Below are 14,803 nucleotides of genomic sequence, written 5' to 3' on the forward strand. Positions count from 1 at the left end.
TGTCAGCGAGCAGGTGAAACCCTTCCAGCCTCGGCACCAGGGAGGGGGATGTTCCTGCTGTTCCCACGAGAGCCTCTGCGTGCATGGAATTCTGCAAGTAAATAAATCCCGGGGAGCTCAACGGCGATACAGAAAGATAAGCTGAGTGTAGTGAGGTCTTTGAGTGATTGAGCTGCATCACTTCGGTGGTTCTCTGCAAATGTTCAGCTCAAAGTGGCCTTGAAGGGCGCAGTGTCCCACTTCAGAGTGGGCAGAGCAGGGTACAGACCCCCTCCAGCAATGCATGGCAGGTTCTCACCGTGTTTTCACATGGAAACATTGTGAAAAACAGGGGAGAAAAAGGAAAATATGCCTGAGGCTGCTGGGTCTGCTCCATGGAGAGCATCCATTAAGCAAAGACCTTGCTGTGGACTCCCCACCATGGGAACTGCTGCAGAGAGAGGTGGAGCATTGGCACAAAGTGTCCCTAGCAATCAGAACTGATAAATGGGAGTTCTCTTTCTTTTTACTCCAGGCAGAAGTTTGTCAAAACACGGGGTTTATTTCCAAGTAACAAACAGATTTCCAGGTATATTCCTGGAACTCATTCCCTTCAGAACCTTGTGCTCCAGCTCCCCAAACCCAGGGAGGGTGGCTGCTGCTGCTGCAGTTAGATTGGATTCTGTACCTGCAGTTAGAAGCCCAAAAGGCAATTTTGAGAGCTGTAAGTCTATTTAGTGACATATGGAGAGGTGACAGCAGCATTTCCACCCTCCAGACAGGATCGATCTGCAGTGAGGGTTCCTACTATGGGTTGCATTTTGTCCTCACCTGCTCACGGGAAGATTCCAACTGTGAGGAGCTGCCAGGATCATCAGGAGGCTGTGCAGAGCCTGGAAAGGAGACTTTAGTAGCTTATTCTGCATAGATCTGCAAGCTGAGATGTGTTTCTGCATTAGGGGAAGGTGTCCCTGCCCATGGCAGTGGGATTGAAACAAGATGAGCTTCTAAGTCCCTTCCAACTCAAACCATTCTGGGATTATATATAAGTAGCCCTTTCAAAACAGAGAGGTAGGGTTAGTGCATTATTTGGCATGTGTAGGGTATAGAATGATGTTAGAAAGGGTACAGAGGGTGAGAGATTTGGAATTGTTCAGCCTGGAGAAGAGAAGGCTCCAGGGTGACCTAATGTGGCCTCCTGGTGCCTGAAGGAGCTGACAGGAAAGATGGAGAGAGACTGTTTGCAAGGGATGGAGGGACAGGACAAGGGGGAATGGCTTCATAAAAGACAGTTGGTTTAGACTGGGTGTTGGGAAGAAATCCTTCCCTGTGAGAGTGGGGAGGCCCTGGCACAGGTTGCCCAGAGAAGCTGTGGCTGCCCCTGGATCCCTGGAAGTGTCCCAGGCCAGGTTGGACGGGGCTTGGAGCAACCTGGGCTAGTGGAAGGTGTCCCTGCCCATGGCAGGGGGTGGCACTGGATGGGCTTTAAGGTCCCTTCCAACCCAAACCACTCTGTGATTCAATATGGCTTTAAACTTATCCTAAAGAGGATGAGGGAATGCAGTAAATGGTGTAAAACCGGGGGATGTGCCTTTGATGGACCTGCTGGTGGCACTGCCAAGCTGAGCTCTTCCTCCTGTTTGCTCTTGTTATCAGCTGGTCACCCCTGAGTGCTTGTTGAACACTGAACTGAGCAGTTTATGCCTCCTTTTGAAAAAAGCAAGATATTTCCAGGGCTGGCTCTTGCCCCCCTGGCTGCCAGGTGATCAGTATGCCAGCCCTCACCCTGCTGATGAATTAACAACCAGCCTAAAGACCCCGAGAGCTTTTCCTCAAGGTGGTAGTTACAACCTCCAGCACACCTTTTAATCAAACACAATTGTTACACAGGGATTTCTGGACACACACACAGCTCCACAACACAACCAGTCCAGGAGTGGTTTTTAGCCTCAAATTCATGCAAGTCCAGCCTTTGCAAATTCAGAGTATCTGATCTAAGCTCATTGATTTTTCCATTTTCTGTTTCAAAGCATATAGTGGGAGTGAAAAGGGTTATGACACGTGGAGGCATTGCTGGATTGCTTTGTGATGTTGCTGTAATTTGTGTGCAGTGGAAGGTAAATAACATGATGAAGTAATCAGATGAAAAGTGGGCTTTCATGCTGGCTGAGCATCTCCCAGACATCCCTCTAACAGGGCTCTGCTAATGCTCAGCCTGTCACCATCCAGCAAACACTAAATGGATTTGATTGGTTTTAATATATTTCCCCCTCAAATGGTTAAATGCTAATTATTTTTTTTTGTTTCAGAATGGCAAAAACTCTGTCCTGGAGGAATTATTGCCTCTAGTTTGTTGTTTCAGCAGAACTGTGTCTTCTGTCTACAACAAAAAGCAAGTGAGAGCTCTTGGGAGCTGGAGGTTTTGTTCCAAGTGCTCCAGCACTCTCATCCCCACTGCTATGAGCACATCATCACTGGCCAAGAGGAGGGAGGATGTGAGGATTAGAAAAATGCTGTTGAGAATAAGCATCAAGCAAAACCCTTGAGCACCACTTAGAAAACACGAGAATGTGGTTGGAGCCCAAAAACTCCAAGGGGAAATCCTTGCTGGTCTGTAGCATTGTGGAGAGAATTAAAACACGTGGTCTGGTGGCTCCACTGTGTGTCATCCTGGGTGGTTCAGGGCAAAATGACTAATTCTAGGCATGAATTGAAATGTTTGTCATTGTTTCTCAGAATTCATGGTTAGTAATGGGGACCTAAGGTCTGAGAAAGCCACAATCGTGGCAACTTCTACCAGTGGTGGGAGAACAATTTGACTGGGAATCTGTTTTAAGATCCCCAGGCAACAATATGCTTTCAATTAATACTGAATTCTCTGGGTTTATGCCCTGCATAATTATGAATTAGGTGCAAACATGATTCTTTTTCGTGGTGGGGTACTTTTTTATTTTAGTTTGTTTGTCCAATTTCTCTTGCACATCTCTTAATGTCTCTGTTATAGAGGTGATAAGGACTAAAAGAACAACTAACAGGCCTGGACAGGCTGTTTCACTGCAGCTACTTATGGGGATTTCCCTCAAGACCAGTTGTTTGCACACAGTTATTTTTGCTTAAAACTGAGGAAATAATTAAAACAAATCCCCTGCGTGCCTTGGGAGAAAATTCTGGTTGAAGCTGCATCGGAGCATTTTCTCTAACAGGTTTTTGTTTGTCTTTTTTATTTATTTTTTTTTTTAAGGCATAAAATGCCTTAAGAAAAATGCCTTGGGAAAAATTTTATCACTGGAAGAGTGGCCAGGCATCAGAACAGGCTGCTCAGGGCAGTGGTGGAGTCACCATCCCTGGAAGTGTTCAAAAATTGAGTAGAGGTGGCATTTTGTGACAGGGTTTAGTGGGAATGGTGGGCTTGGTTGGACTTGGTGAGCTTGGAGGGGTTTTCCAACCTTGGTGATTCTGTGAGCTGTGTAAAAGCTGAAGGAAATCCGTGGCCTCACATCTTTCTTCGGGCTAAATCTCTTGAGTAGTTCACAGAGACAAACTCCTCTGACTTGGAGAGCTGGAGTTTTCTGGGTGACCTTGTGCTGGAGTCAACGCTGGACTTGGAGCAGGGAAAGCCCTGTGTGGGTGGCAGGTCATGACTCCAAACTCCACCCTGGATGAAGATCCCTGTGCCTGTGTCAGGCTCTGCCACCAAAGCTTTTTAACAAGTTCCACATCAACAGCTCCAGCTCCTGCAGAACACACTTCAGCTGTTCACAATGTGCTGCTTGCTGGGCAGCAAGAGACATGCAGGATTTATGGGGAGCTTTCAAGTTTATTTATGACAAAACAAACCTTCTGAAGGAAGCAGGGATGCCACAGGACTGCCAGCCCCTGCATCCCACTCACGCATTTACGCACTCTCTCTCCGCTCTCTCTCCCTGATGCTGCCGCTCATTTTCAGCTTGTAGCTTTAATAATCTATGCCACTGCCTTCTGAACAATATTCCTCCTGCAGCTTTCCTTTGACAGCTCTGTTTTTAATAGAGGATAAGCATGAAACTCCAGCTGAAGCCGGAGACATATTTCTAATCTCGCCCCGCATTTATTTTGCTTGGCGGAGAACTCGCTATCTTGAACAGAGCAAAAAGTGTTCCTCACATATTAAGTTGACACCTACAATAGGTTTCTGGAGGTATCATTAATTCAAACTCAAACTCAGAGCTAGTTACCTTGTAGTAAAAAGACAAATGCACATAAACCCTGTTACTTGGATAATAGGCTCGATTCAATTTGTTATCGTGGGGTTTGCAATAATATGCCAAGAATTCCAGCCCAGGGAAGAGTCCCAGTTTGTAGGTGTTGAATGGAAGTGTCATAACAACAACACGCCTGCCTGGATTTTAAGATATAGCCTGAAGTATTGGTTGAAACAAAGGAGAAAATTGGATGGCAACACGAAAACAAGAAACAAGGAAGTGTTAACTGTGAAATAAGTGTTTCAAGGTAATTTGTTCCACCATTCTCATCAGGTCATTATGACATTTTCCATGTACTTGAGGTGGTTTTTTTCCCTATTGTAAGACAACTTAAAACTCACAGTTTCACAGTGATGCTGCTAAACTGAAGCATTTTCCTCTAAGTTTGTGTTTGTCACTGTAAATAACAGGCTTTGATTTGTCTGTCCTCTCTCTTCTCTGTGGGAAAGGACATAAATATCTGTCACCACTAATGAAAAAGGAGTGTGTTGCTTGATTGTGGGATATATTTAGCGTTGTAGGGTTGTTAAGAGCTGGAGGGTTGAAGCAGGATGGCTGCTGTGGGCAAACCAGCCCCAGCTCTGTTGTGACCTGCTCCCTGCAGAACTCTGGGAAGTGTCCTGGTGGGGTTTGAAGCCTAAATAAAGGAACTGCTTGATATTGAGCCCATTTGGATTGTTTTATACTGGCATGAGACTTCCAGCTATTAGTGAGTTAAGTGTTTCAGAGGGAAAGGGCACCTGCACTGAGTGTTATTAAAGAACCGGTGTTTTAACAGCTGAAAATACTTAATCCCATCAAGAAAGTCCATTTTCTGGCAAACGGGGCCTTCAGCAGCCAAGTGGCATCAGCTGGGTCTAGCTGGGAGGAGCTTTGCCTCAGACAGGCCAGGAATTCAACATTGTCCCCAGGAGTGGGAGGTGAGGACTGGGCTCTGCAGAACCCCCTCTCCATGGGAAGGTTCACACCCCTCTTTAGATCCTTGGAAAACTCACACAGAAAAAAAAAAGTCTCACACAGAAAGCTGGGAATTGTGGTGAGCAGCTCCCCTTTTCTCTCCTAGGGAAACTTCTGAAGGATCAATTCCTGACCAATTCCCAAACCCAAAGTGCTCCCAGGAGTTTGAATGAGGGGTTGAATTTTCCAGAAAAAAAAAGATTAAATCATTGGTTATTGTGATATTCTGAACCATCATCAGAGCCTTCATTCTTTCACAGATATTCCTGTTTTTACTTCCTCTCACCCTTTTTAAAAGATATTTTATACCTCCTTTGTGCCTTCCTTTAAGGATATTCCTTTTCTTTAAGTCTTTTCCCAGCTCCATTCCTGTCCTGGTTCCTTTGGGGATTACAGACTCCACAGACAATTTTGAGGTGGCCACCTATCCTTGCTTCATTTAAAAACAGGATTTGTTCTGTCACTAAACAATTTTCACCTCCAAATATCTTGCAATAATTTCCCACACAGGAAGTTTGGCTGGAAAAGCTGTTTCACAAAAAAAGTGGGAAAATAATGAATCGATTTTTTTTTTTTAATTTTTTTTTTTTTTTTTACATTTGACCAGCTCTGGGAAATCAAAGCTCTTTGGAGAAATTCAGGGTAAAACATTATTAAATGGGGTACTGGTGATACACCTTTTGATCAGCTCTGCTGAAAGAGAGTCTGTGAACCAGCCTGACCTCCACTGTCTCCTTTGGATAACCCCGTGACACGAGGTTTGCTGGGAGAAATGGAACAAGATTAATAATTAATACGTTTGCTGGTGTCTGAAGCAGCGACACGAAGTTGGCTTTAGACACATGTTTTATTAATGAGATTTGAAAACAATTGCAACAGACTGCTCAGAGCTTTAGAGTGGGGGGAAAAAAAAAAAGAGAATATTTGGGTTTTTTTGGTTGTTGCTGTTGTTCCCCCTCCTCCCCAGGGCATCGACAGAACTCGGTCACTGCCTATAAACGTTGAGGAAAAAAAGATTGTGAAGTTGTGAAACGGGGAACAAAGATAAAATCAATTTAAAATCATCTCAAGGCACAACGTGCTCGACCTGATGGGGCTGAAATGGGAAATATTTCAGAGCTGATTTTTCAGAGCTCAAAGATGAGATGTTTCAGAGCGTGGCCCCCTCAGTTTTACACACTGGGGAAGGAAAAAGAGGGTTTCTCTGTTAATATAGCCAACTATCACTGTTGGTTATGTTTTTATGCCTTAATCACACCTCATTAACTATAAAAAACTCAAAACCTAATTTTTGCAGCATTCCTCCCCCCCCCAGTTGTAACCACCTGCAGGATGACAATAAACCCACTGTCCTAAAGAGTGGGAACACCTTTATTAAGTGAGAATAATTGTGCTCATCTTTCTTGACCTTTCAATTTTCAGATTTTTTATTCTTGTTCCTGAGGAAAGCAACCATCAGATGTCTGGTTTTGTTATTAATATTTACCAGGAATGTTGGGGGTTTTTTTAGAAAAAACAGTGCAGAAGTCAGTGAAACCTTTTGAACAGAGTCCCCCATGATATTTTAATTACCCAATAAATTACCATCCATGTGCAGAATTAATAGGAAAATAATGCTCTAATAAATATGAGCTTCCCAACTTACATGCAAATTGAAGCTTTGCCTTCCTGCTCAGAATTGTTCCAAATGAATTTGTGGCCAAACACTGGTATGTTCCAATATCCTGATTTTTATGTGGGTTATTGATTGCCAAGCTGCCTCCAACCAACCTGTAGTGATAACTCATGGTAAGATCAATATCTGTGCCATTTTGCTTCCACCTTTGAGGGGAAAAAAATCAAATTATGCTTATAATTTACAGAGCCTATTCATATTTATCTTAAATAGTGTGCTGTAGCATACCTGTAATGATAAAAATGGAGTTAAATATCACAAAATTATATCATTTTTCACACCAGACTGCTCCTTACATCAATCTTAATGATAGCAATAATTGTATTCCTTGGAAAATCTTTACTGTTAGTCACCAATGTTCACCCAAATGTCCAAAAAAGTAATTATAACTTATTCATACAAACTGAGTTATCCATCCAGTTGGGAGGGAGGTTATACCTTGACTACAGCTGTAATTTATTTTTTTTTTTTTTATAATATGAATGTGCTTTTCAGTCCTTAAAACTTTATGATAAATCAGAAAGTTGGCTCCAAAAATGATCTGGAGATATAGATCAGGAAGGGTTTCACTTCAGAGGGCACAACAAAAGCTGAGAGAGAAGTTTTTATGATAATTTAATGATGAGAACGCTGCTATTTTAGAACCTAATTTGCCCCTTAGTCCACTAAGCAGAAAATGGATTGTGTCTGCAACATTACACAGCTGCTTACAGATGTCAAAATAAAATCTGTGTTTCAAAGAAAATACATAATTCAAGAAGGGGGATGTTGTAGCTTTACCATTATCACATTAGGGCTGAATTTTCATTGCCCACACGAGGTCCAAAGGAAGAACAAGGGAGTCAACCACTGATATCTGCAAGTTTGGGGGTTGTTAATGGTACTTTTTAGATTGTCACAACCCTAAGATTACACAAATATGGGGTTTTTCCCCTGGTTTTATACATCTGTATCATTTCTATTGGCTCTGTGGGTGTGATGCCAACCCCTCCCTAGGATGAAAACACCCCACGAGAGTTGCCAGTGGCTCGCTTTGGGTTGGTGGCAGTGCCCAAACCGAGGGCAATCAACTCTGAGTTAATCACATGAAGGATCACAGCATAAGAATTGCCTATTTTTGGCTATTTGCAGAGTTCCTGACAGTGGTGGCAGCTTCCCCAGGTAACACACTGAAGGAAACCTTCTTCATTTCTTTGGATCTCCCAGTCACTGCCTCTCCTTCCACAAATTCATCAACACTGAGAAGCTTAGATGTGATAACAGCTGACCAGCAGCAATTTGATTTTTGATGGTTTTGTGTCTCAGCTCTATTTGTTTTTTTAATGTTTTGCTGAAGTTGGTCTTGCTGTTGTTCTAGGCTATTTTGGCTTTTTTTGTTATTTATTTATTTCAAAGATGAGGAAAATCTCATCAGGTGCTTGCCCATGAGTGTGTTCTCTGTCCCAGCCTCAGGATTTTGCCACATTTCAGGATTTCCATATGTTCCATGCTGTCTAAAGCTTTCCATTTTCTAATCTGAGAGATTCTGGTATTTAGTTTGCCAGTTCTCTTTAATTTCAGAATCAATCACTGAAATAACTGCTGTCATCATTACATGGCTCCCAATTAAGATCTATAATTGTTTTTCCAAACAAATGCAAAGACATTGGCTTGGTTGCTGCAAATGAATTCTTCACAGTATCCCCATAATCATTTTAATCACCACGGTACAATGATTATTAAACTTTGCATATAGATCAGGGGTTCATCTCCTGGTGTGGGCTTTTTCCTAATTAATATGTTTACATCACCGAGGGAAGGGAATTAATGAATTCATGGGGTAGGCAATGATTTAATGGCTCTGTGTGTTTTGCAGTTTACTAATACACAGAATTCTTTGAAGAATTATTTTAGGGATATTTTACTAAAACCTTGTTAAGGCAGGGATCACCTCCATATTTTCCCAAAGTTCTTCATGCAGCCACTGGAAAATACTTCCATCAGTTACAGGAAATGCATCCAGACCAATTGTTGCAGAACTTAAATTTAAAAAATATTCTATATTCTGATGCTGAATTCATCAGTTCCCAAGGAACACGAGGAATGTGAGTGGATATATGCTTACATGATTTAATAAATTATCTTTTCAGTGTACTATAATAAAAATAGCAATATTTTTAAGATTTCATTGCCTTCTGTGTTTCTTAAATTATTTGCATTCAAATGCAACTGTCCTGCCAAGTCACCTGAGGCTTTCTTGTAATTGGAGAAAAGGTTTGCAAACCCTCCCTTAACATACAACATTTCCATTGAGGAAGAAAAGAGGAAATTTAAAAACTATTGACTGTGAACAAAAGAGAGGTGGAAGGAGTTTTTAATTCTACCTCATTTTTGAGGCAGAACCTGCAATAAGCCAAGGAATTTCAATGAGAGCAGGGCTGCAATTTGTTTTTCAAGGCTATGAATAAGACAACTATATTTTGGAATTGTTGGCAATCATTCTACAATTTTATGCAGTGATTATAAACATATATGATATTTACAATCATTGTAGACTTTGTCACATGTGCTCTGCTTCCTTTTTCCCATTTTTTCCCTGTGGATTCAGAATTAATTTTTTATATTTCAAAATACTTTGGGGATGATTTTCAACAATGTGTTTTTTTTTTTCCCCTGGGTGAATTTTCTTAGCAGCAGACCAGGAAATATGTTTTTTTCCCTAAATTTACTCCATCCACGAACATTCCTGCTGTGAGAGCTCCGTGCATTTGATGGGATATAAAACTGTTTACTCCTGACTAAAACCCAGCTCAGAGATTTACAGTGAGACAAGACTTGCCCAGAGCTGACTTCACCTGTAGTGTGGGGGTGGATATCCTTCAGCTGTGCAGTTCAGCAGGATCTCTGGATTTGCTGAGCCCATGGAATAAGTGATATCATGTGGCTCTTGGATAAAAATAGGACCATGAAGGGTTTCTTCCCCTGTGAAAGAAAAACAATAATTTAAGATTAGATGTCTTCAGCGTGTCCTTACACATAAAATTGTCCTTTGGAGTCCTTTGCTCTCAGTCAGAAGTGAAGGTCTGCTCTGATATTCAGCTGAGGATCCACCTCCAGACATTTGACTATTAAGGAGGAAATATTTCAAGGCTGATTGATAATAAAATCACAGGTCCCTGGTGCTGGTGATTTATTTTGCAGGTGACAGTGGAGATTGGCTCCTCTGCATATTTCCTGTGGAAATTATAAGGCCAACTATTAAACAACCCCATCTACCTCATGGTTGTTCTTTAGACAACAACTGGCAGCAGGAAAGGATGGAGTTGGGGTTTCTGTGGTTGGCGCTCCCTGGTCACATCACAGTCTAATGGAATCAATCACCTCCTTCTCCTCCAACCCTTCACACCCTTTGATATATTATTTTATACACTTTAAATGGCCTTGCTTCAGGGTTTGGTTTGGGTTTGTTCATTGGGTTTTTATTTAGTTGGTTTTTTGTTTGTTTGCTGACTGGATTTGGGGCTTTCCCCCCCTCCCCCTCCTTTTTGGGTCCTTTTAAAAAAATAAGTGGCATTAAAAAATCAACCTTCATTTCCTACTTGCAAAATGAAATGAGGGATTGTAAAGCAAACCCGAATTATTTCTATTTTTCATGGTGATCTTTCTTGGTGTAGGGAGTAGAGGAGAAGATCATTTGTTCAGCAAACTGGGGGACAAAGCAGAGCAACTCTCAGAGGTGGTGGTTAAATGGTTTTGTTTCTTTTTTTTTTTTTTTTTTTTTTCTGGCTGTTCTTCTGGTTTTAATCCCTTGACAAATTTGAAGACTTCCTTTTTCAGTGATTCTACAACTGACCCTTTGACTTGTCTTTGCTTTGGGAGGAATTCTCTTCCCTTCTGAGTTAATTTCCTGAGTGCTCTTTACCTTCCCAGACCTGCCAGTGAAAACCTTTTGTGAAGCATCCAAACGACCCAGAGATGATTATTCCACATTTTAAATCAATGTAGCTGGGTGGGCCAGGGCTGAGGTACCTGACGTACATAAAAATCCCCTCTTCACCTCATAAAAATGTAAATATTTTGGTAAATCTGGAATTAATTTCCACTGCTTTGTTCTAAATGGAATTTCGACTCATTTATCACCTGTAGACTATTGAAGATCTTAATTCTTGTATCCCCTTTCCATGTCCTTAATGCAGGAGAGCCTTCACGTGTGAAAAAGGACAAAATATTTTGCAGGTGCTCAAACAGCTCCTTCCCAGTGTCACAGTCCCCATCACAAAAATACTCTCCATGAATTTTAGTAGAGGCACCTTCTTGCTATCAGTTTGTTTTCTCTTTAATATCCTTTTCCTGCAGCAGAGAATAACACCAAATTTGTGAGAAATGATGTGCACTTTCAGAGCCAGTGGTGTCCTAGGAGTCCATCTCTTTTTTGTAGAAAGGGTCAGGCTGGTCATTTCTAATTTCCTGACACATCCTTTTGTGTTTCCTAGAGAGAATGGCCCCATATTTCTGCCCCATTCTCCAGATTCAATACAGTCCCCATGATTTCTCTGGAGATATATATGACAAATGAATCTTTGTAGGGTTGTTTATTTTTTTTCAAGATTTAAATAATTCAGATTTTTTTTAAAATCTCTTGGAATATTTTATGAAATGTCTCATTTTTACACATAAAAATCGTGTGAATCCTCAGCGCGGTGCTGGAAAGCAAACATAAACTCTTGTTACGAGATGTTTTATAAGAAGTTAAACTGTATTTCTTTATGATACCAAATCAGTTTGATCTCCATAAAGACCATAATTATGCCAGCCTGAATTCAAATGTAAAGGATGAAAATGAATCAACATTCCTCCATTCATTACACGATATTGTCTTCAGCCAATGCAGAGATTAACACAGTGCCAATGGAAGAGGAGGATCCCTGTTTTTTCCATAATTATCCATCAGCAGGGGGGATGACAGTGCTTCCCTTTCACTGCTTTGTGGGCAGTGGTGAGTTATATCAGGCTGTGATATTGGAGTCAAATGTACTTAAAGAGGTTTTAGTTAGTCACAATAAATATTGAGATGTTTATCCACCGTCTCATCCAGACGAGGAGAAAAAAAGCACAATTCACATTCAATCAGCTTAATTTCCAGCCAGATCTTTCTCCCTGTTCTTTCCTGTTGTCCAACTCTGGTTGGCTTCAGATTCAGCTCCTTCTGAGGTTTCTGCCCAGCTGGAAATGCAAAGTAACACAGCCTGAGAGCAACTTAGGCTGGCCCAGCCCCAGGCTCAAGGTGTGTATAGATAACTCAGGGGAACAATATTATAAATCAGATGACTTTTATCCCTTTCCTACCACAGATCTTCCTTCCTATTCTGATTTTTTGCAAGGTGGAGTTTTAATTACCATTACTCAAACAGATCAGTAATATCAGAGAAATTTGGTTTGGTGAACCTGAGAGTGTCCTGTATCAACATTCTCCATTTGAAGAGGGAGATTTTAGGTTTGTCTGGGCCAGACTCAAGAGGATTCATTGCTCCAGGACCAGAAAAGGATAGATCTGTTGGGCTGACAGCTCCAAAGTCTGCAGTATTTGCAGCTTCTGTGACCATTTCTCTTGCCATGACCTTTTGTGGAGCTGTGGATGTTTGGGTGGTGTTTTGTGGAGCTGAGCTCCTCGCTCAGAGGTGATGAGCCCTTGGGGGTGTAGAACAATTTGGGTCTTGCATTGGAGAATCCCAAATTTGTGGTGAAGATTGTGAAGGTGGGGAGGCCCTGGCACAGGGTGCCCAGAGAAGCTGTGGCTGCCCCATCCCTGGAAGTGTCCAAGGCCAGGTTGGATGAGGCTTGGAGCAATCTGGGCTAGTGGAAGGTGTCCCTGCCCATGGAACTGGATTATCTTTAAGGCCCCTCCCAACCCAAACCATTCCATGATTCTACGTGTACTATATCAGTGAATCCTCATGGAAGATCACGAGGATAAGGAGACCAGAATAACAGTAAGGTCCCAGCTCTAAAAAGCTTCTAAATGCAAAACTGCTGTAATTCATATAAGCAAACCAGATAAGGAGGAATTTATCCAGGCTATTAAGTTCCAGGAAGGCTGTAAATTCCAGGGGTAGTGAGTTTCTAATGAATCTTTCTTAATGTGCCTTAGATAGAGCTTCATATCTGATCCAAAACATTAATATGACTTTATGGGCCAAAGCTGACACCTGATTAAGAGGCCTCTTTTAAATCAGCTGGGTAGTAAAACACCTGTCAGTTCTAACAAAAAGGATGGGACAGGTGAGTTGGACACCTCCTACTCCTCATGACAGCAGAAAAATTGTGAAAAATCCAAATTCCTTCAAAATCTCTTTAATATTCTTCGCAGCTGAAGTCATTGATAATTTTTAATTGGAAGAGGGGGACTTTATAGGGTCCATGGCATGGACATCCCATGAATATCCCTGCAGATAACACTGGGGCTTTTGACTGAATCTTGTCAAGAGCAGAACAGGATGATTGTTTCCCTCATCAAAGGCCTGGACCAGGGAGCTCAAGGACTTTAAAAGGAGCATGAGAGATGTAAAAGGAGAGGCAGTGGATAAGACACTGAGTAAAGTAACAGAAGACAGCTCAAGGAATCAGATATTAAGGCTGAAAGAGAAATGGGAAAAGAAGCAGCAGAAAAAGGCCACGAAAGTGTTCTGTGAAAAGGAAAACAACTTGTCAGTGGAACAGGCAGCAGGAGACAGGCTCCCCTCCTCTCCCTCTCACTGACAACCAGCTCAGAGACTGAAGCAGGAGACACACAGAGAAAGGGAGATTAGATGATATAGGTTTGAGCAGAAGCAACCTAAAACCTGTAGGATTTCCCCAAAGGGCCTTGGGCTTTGCTGTGTTTTCTCCCTGCAGACATTGATGTGCAGAGCTCCAGAGCCACGGGGCTCCTTTCAAGTTGCAGCTTCTGTTGGAAGAGTCAAATTGGCTGTGGTGGTGAAATTCCACATTGTCTCTGTTATCAGGCACCAAACCCAGGGAGACACCTCTCTGCCTGTGATGTGGGGAGAAGGGGAGGCACTGGGGAGGTGCAGGGGTTGAAGTCCTGGCACTGCTGAAGTCAGAGAAACTCAGTAATGAATTGGGGTTTGGTGCTCAAGCCCAGGGTTTCTCTAGGAAATGGTGTAAAGGGACAGCCAGCAGTGCAAGGCCCCCCTTTCAGAGAATCAGAGAACGATTAAAGCTGGAAAATACCTCTAAATCATCAAATCCAACCCTCCACTGCATTCACAAGTCCTCAAGTTCCACATCCACATAGTTTTTGAACACTTCCAACAATGGTGACTCCACCTCTGCCCAGGGAAACCTGTTCCAATCCTTTCCAACCCTTTGCAGGAAGAAATTTCTCCTAATATCTAATCTAAACCTCCCTTGGTGCAATTTAAGGCCATTTCATCTGGACCTCAGCGGGCTGATGGTACCCCTTCCTTGAGATTTGAAAAATAAGAAGACCAGAAATATTTAGGACTCTTCCAGCCCTGGTAAACGACACAGAAATTTTAAATGTTTTCACTGAAAAAGGTTCTGTATCCTCTCAGTTTTATTCCTTGAGAAATTAGTCAGATATCCCAATATTTTTTCCTGTTATTCAAACAGAATCTGTGTGTGGTGCAGGTTCTGTGGCAAACAACCTGCTCAGGTTATGAACTGACTGCACAATTTCCTGAAGTGCTTGAATTTGAAAACAAACAATAAAACTGTAAAATATGACTTTAATTACTTACATAACCAGCCATTGTCAGACTATAGCATATAAAATTAGGGTGTAATATATCACAGGTAATAATTAAGGAAGTATTATGCAAAAACCTACCACATTCCTGAGAATTATGAGCCTTTTTCAATTAAATATGTGGAGTGACAAAAGATTTTGTCAAAATCTGATGCTTCCAACATATTTTAACTGTTCTATTATGATAAGCACTATTGCTTCAAT

General features: G+C 41.8%; 1 protein-coding gene across 3 annotated transcripts in view; it reads right to left on the reverse strand.

The window, feature by feature from the left end:
* The window catches only part of LOC135420131 (contactin-6-like), a 130,540-nt gene that overhangs the window by 70,571 nt on the left and 45,166 nt on the right, over positions 1-14,803 (reverse strand). The window contains exons 3-4 of one of the 3 annotated variants that reach the window (XM_064667149.1): positions 9,687-9,813; positions 6,823-6,947 (exon numbers count right to left, since the gene is read on the reverse strand). The exons of 1 other annotated variant lie outside the window; for it this stretch is intronic. In XM_064667149.1, coding sequence (XP_064523219.1) covers positions 6,823-6,947; positions 9,687-9,813 — 252 coding nt within the window. Of the gene's footprint in view, positions 1-6,822; positions 6,999-9,686; positions 9,814-14,803 lie in introns of all 3 variants that reach the window. One more of the 3 variants, XM_064667148.1, reaches the window with a different exon arrangement.

Source organism: Pseudopipra pipra, chromosome 11 (assembly GCF_036250125.1).
Source record: "Pseudopipra pipra isolate bDixPip1 chromosome 11, bDixPip1.hap1, whole genome shotgun sequence".
Lineage (NCBI taxonomy): Eukaryota > Metazoa > Chordata > Aves > Passeriformes > Pipridae > Pseudopipra > Pseudopipra pipra.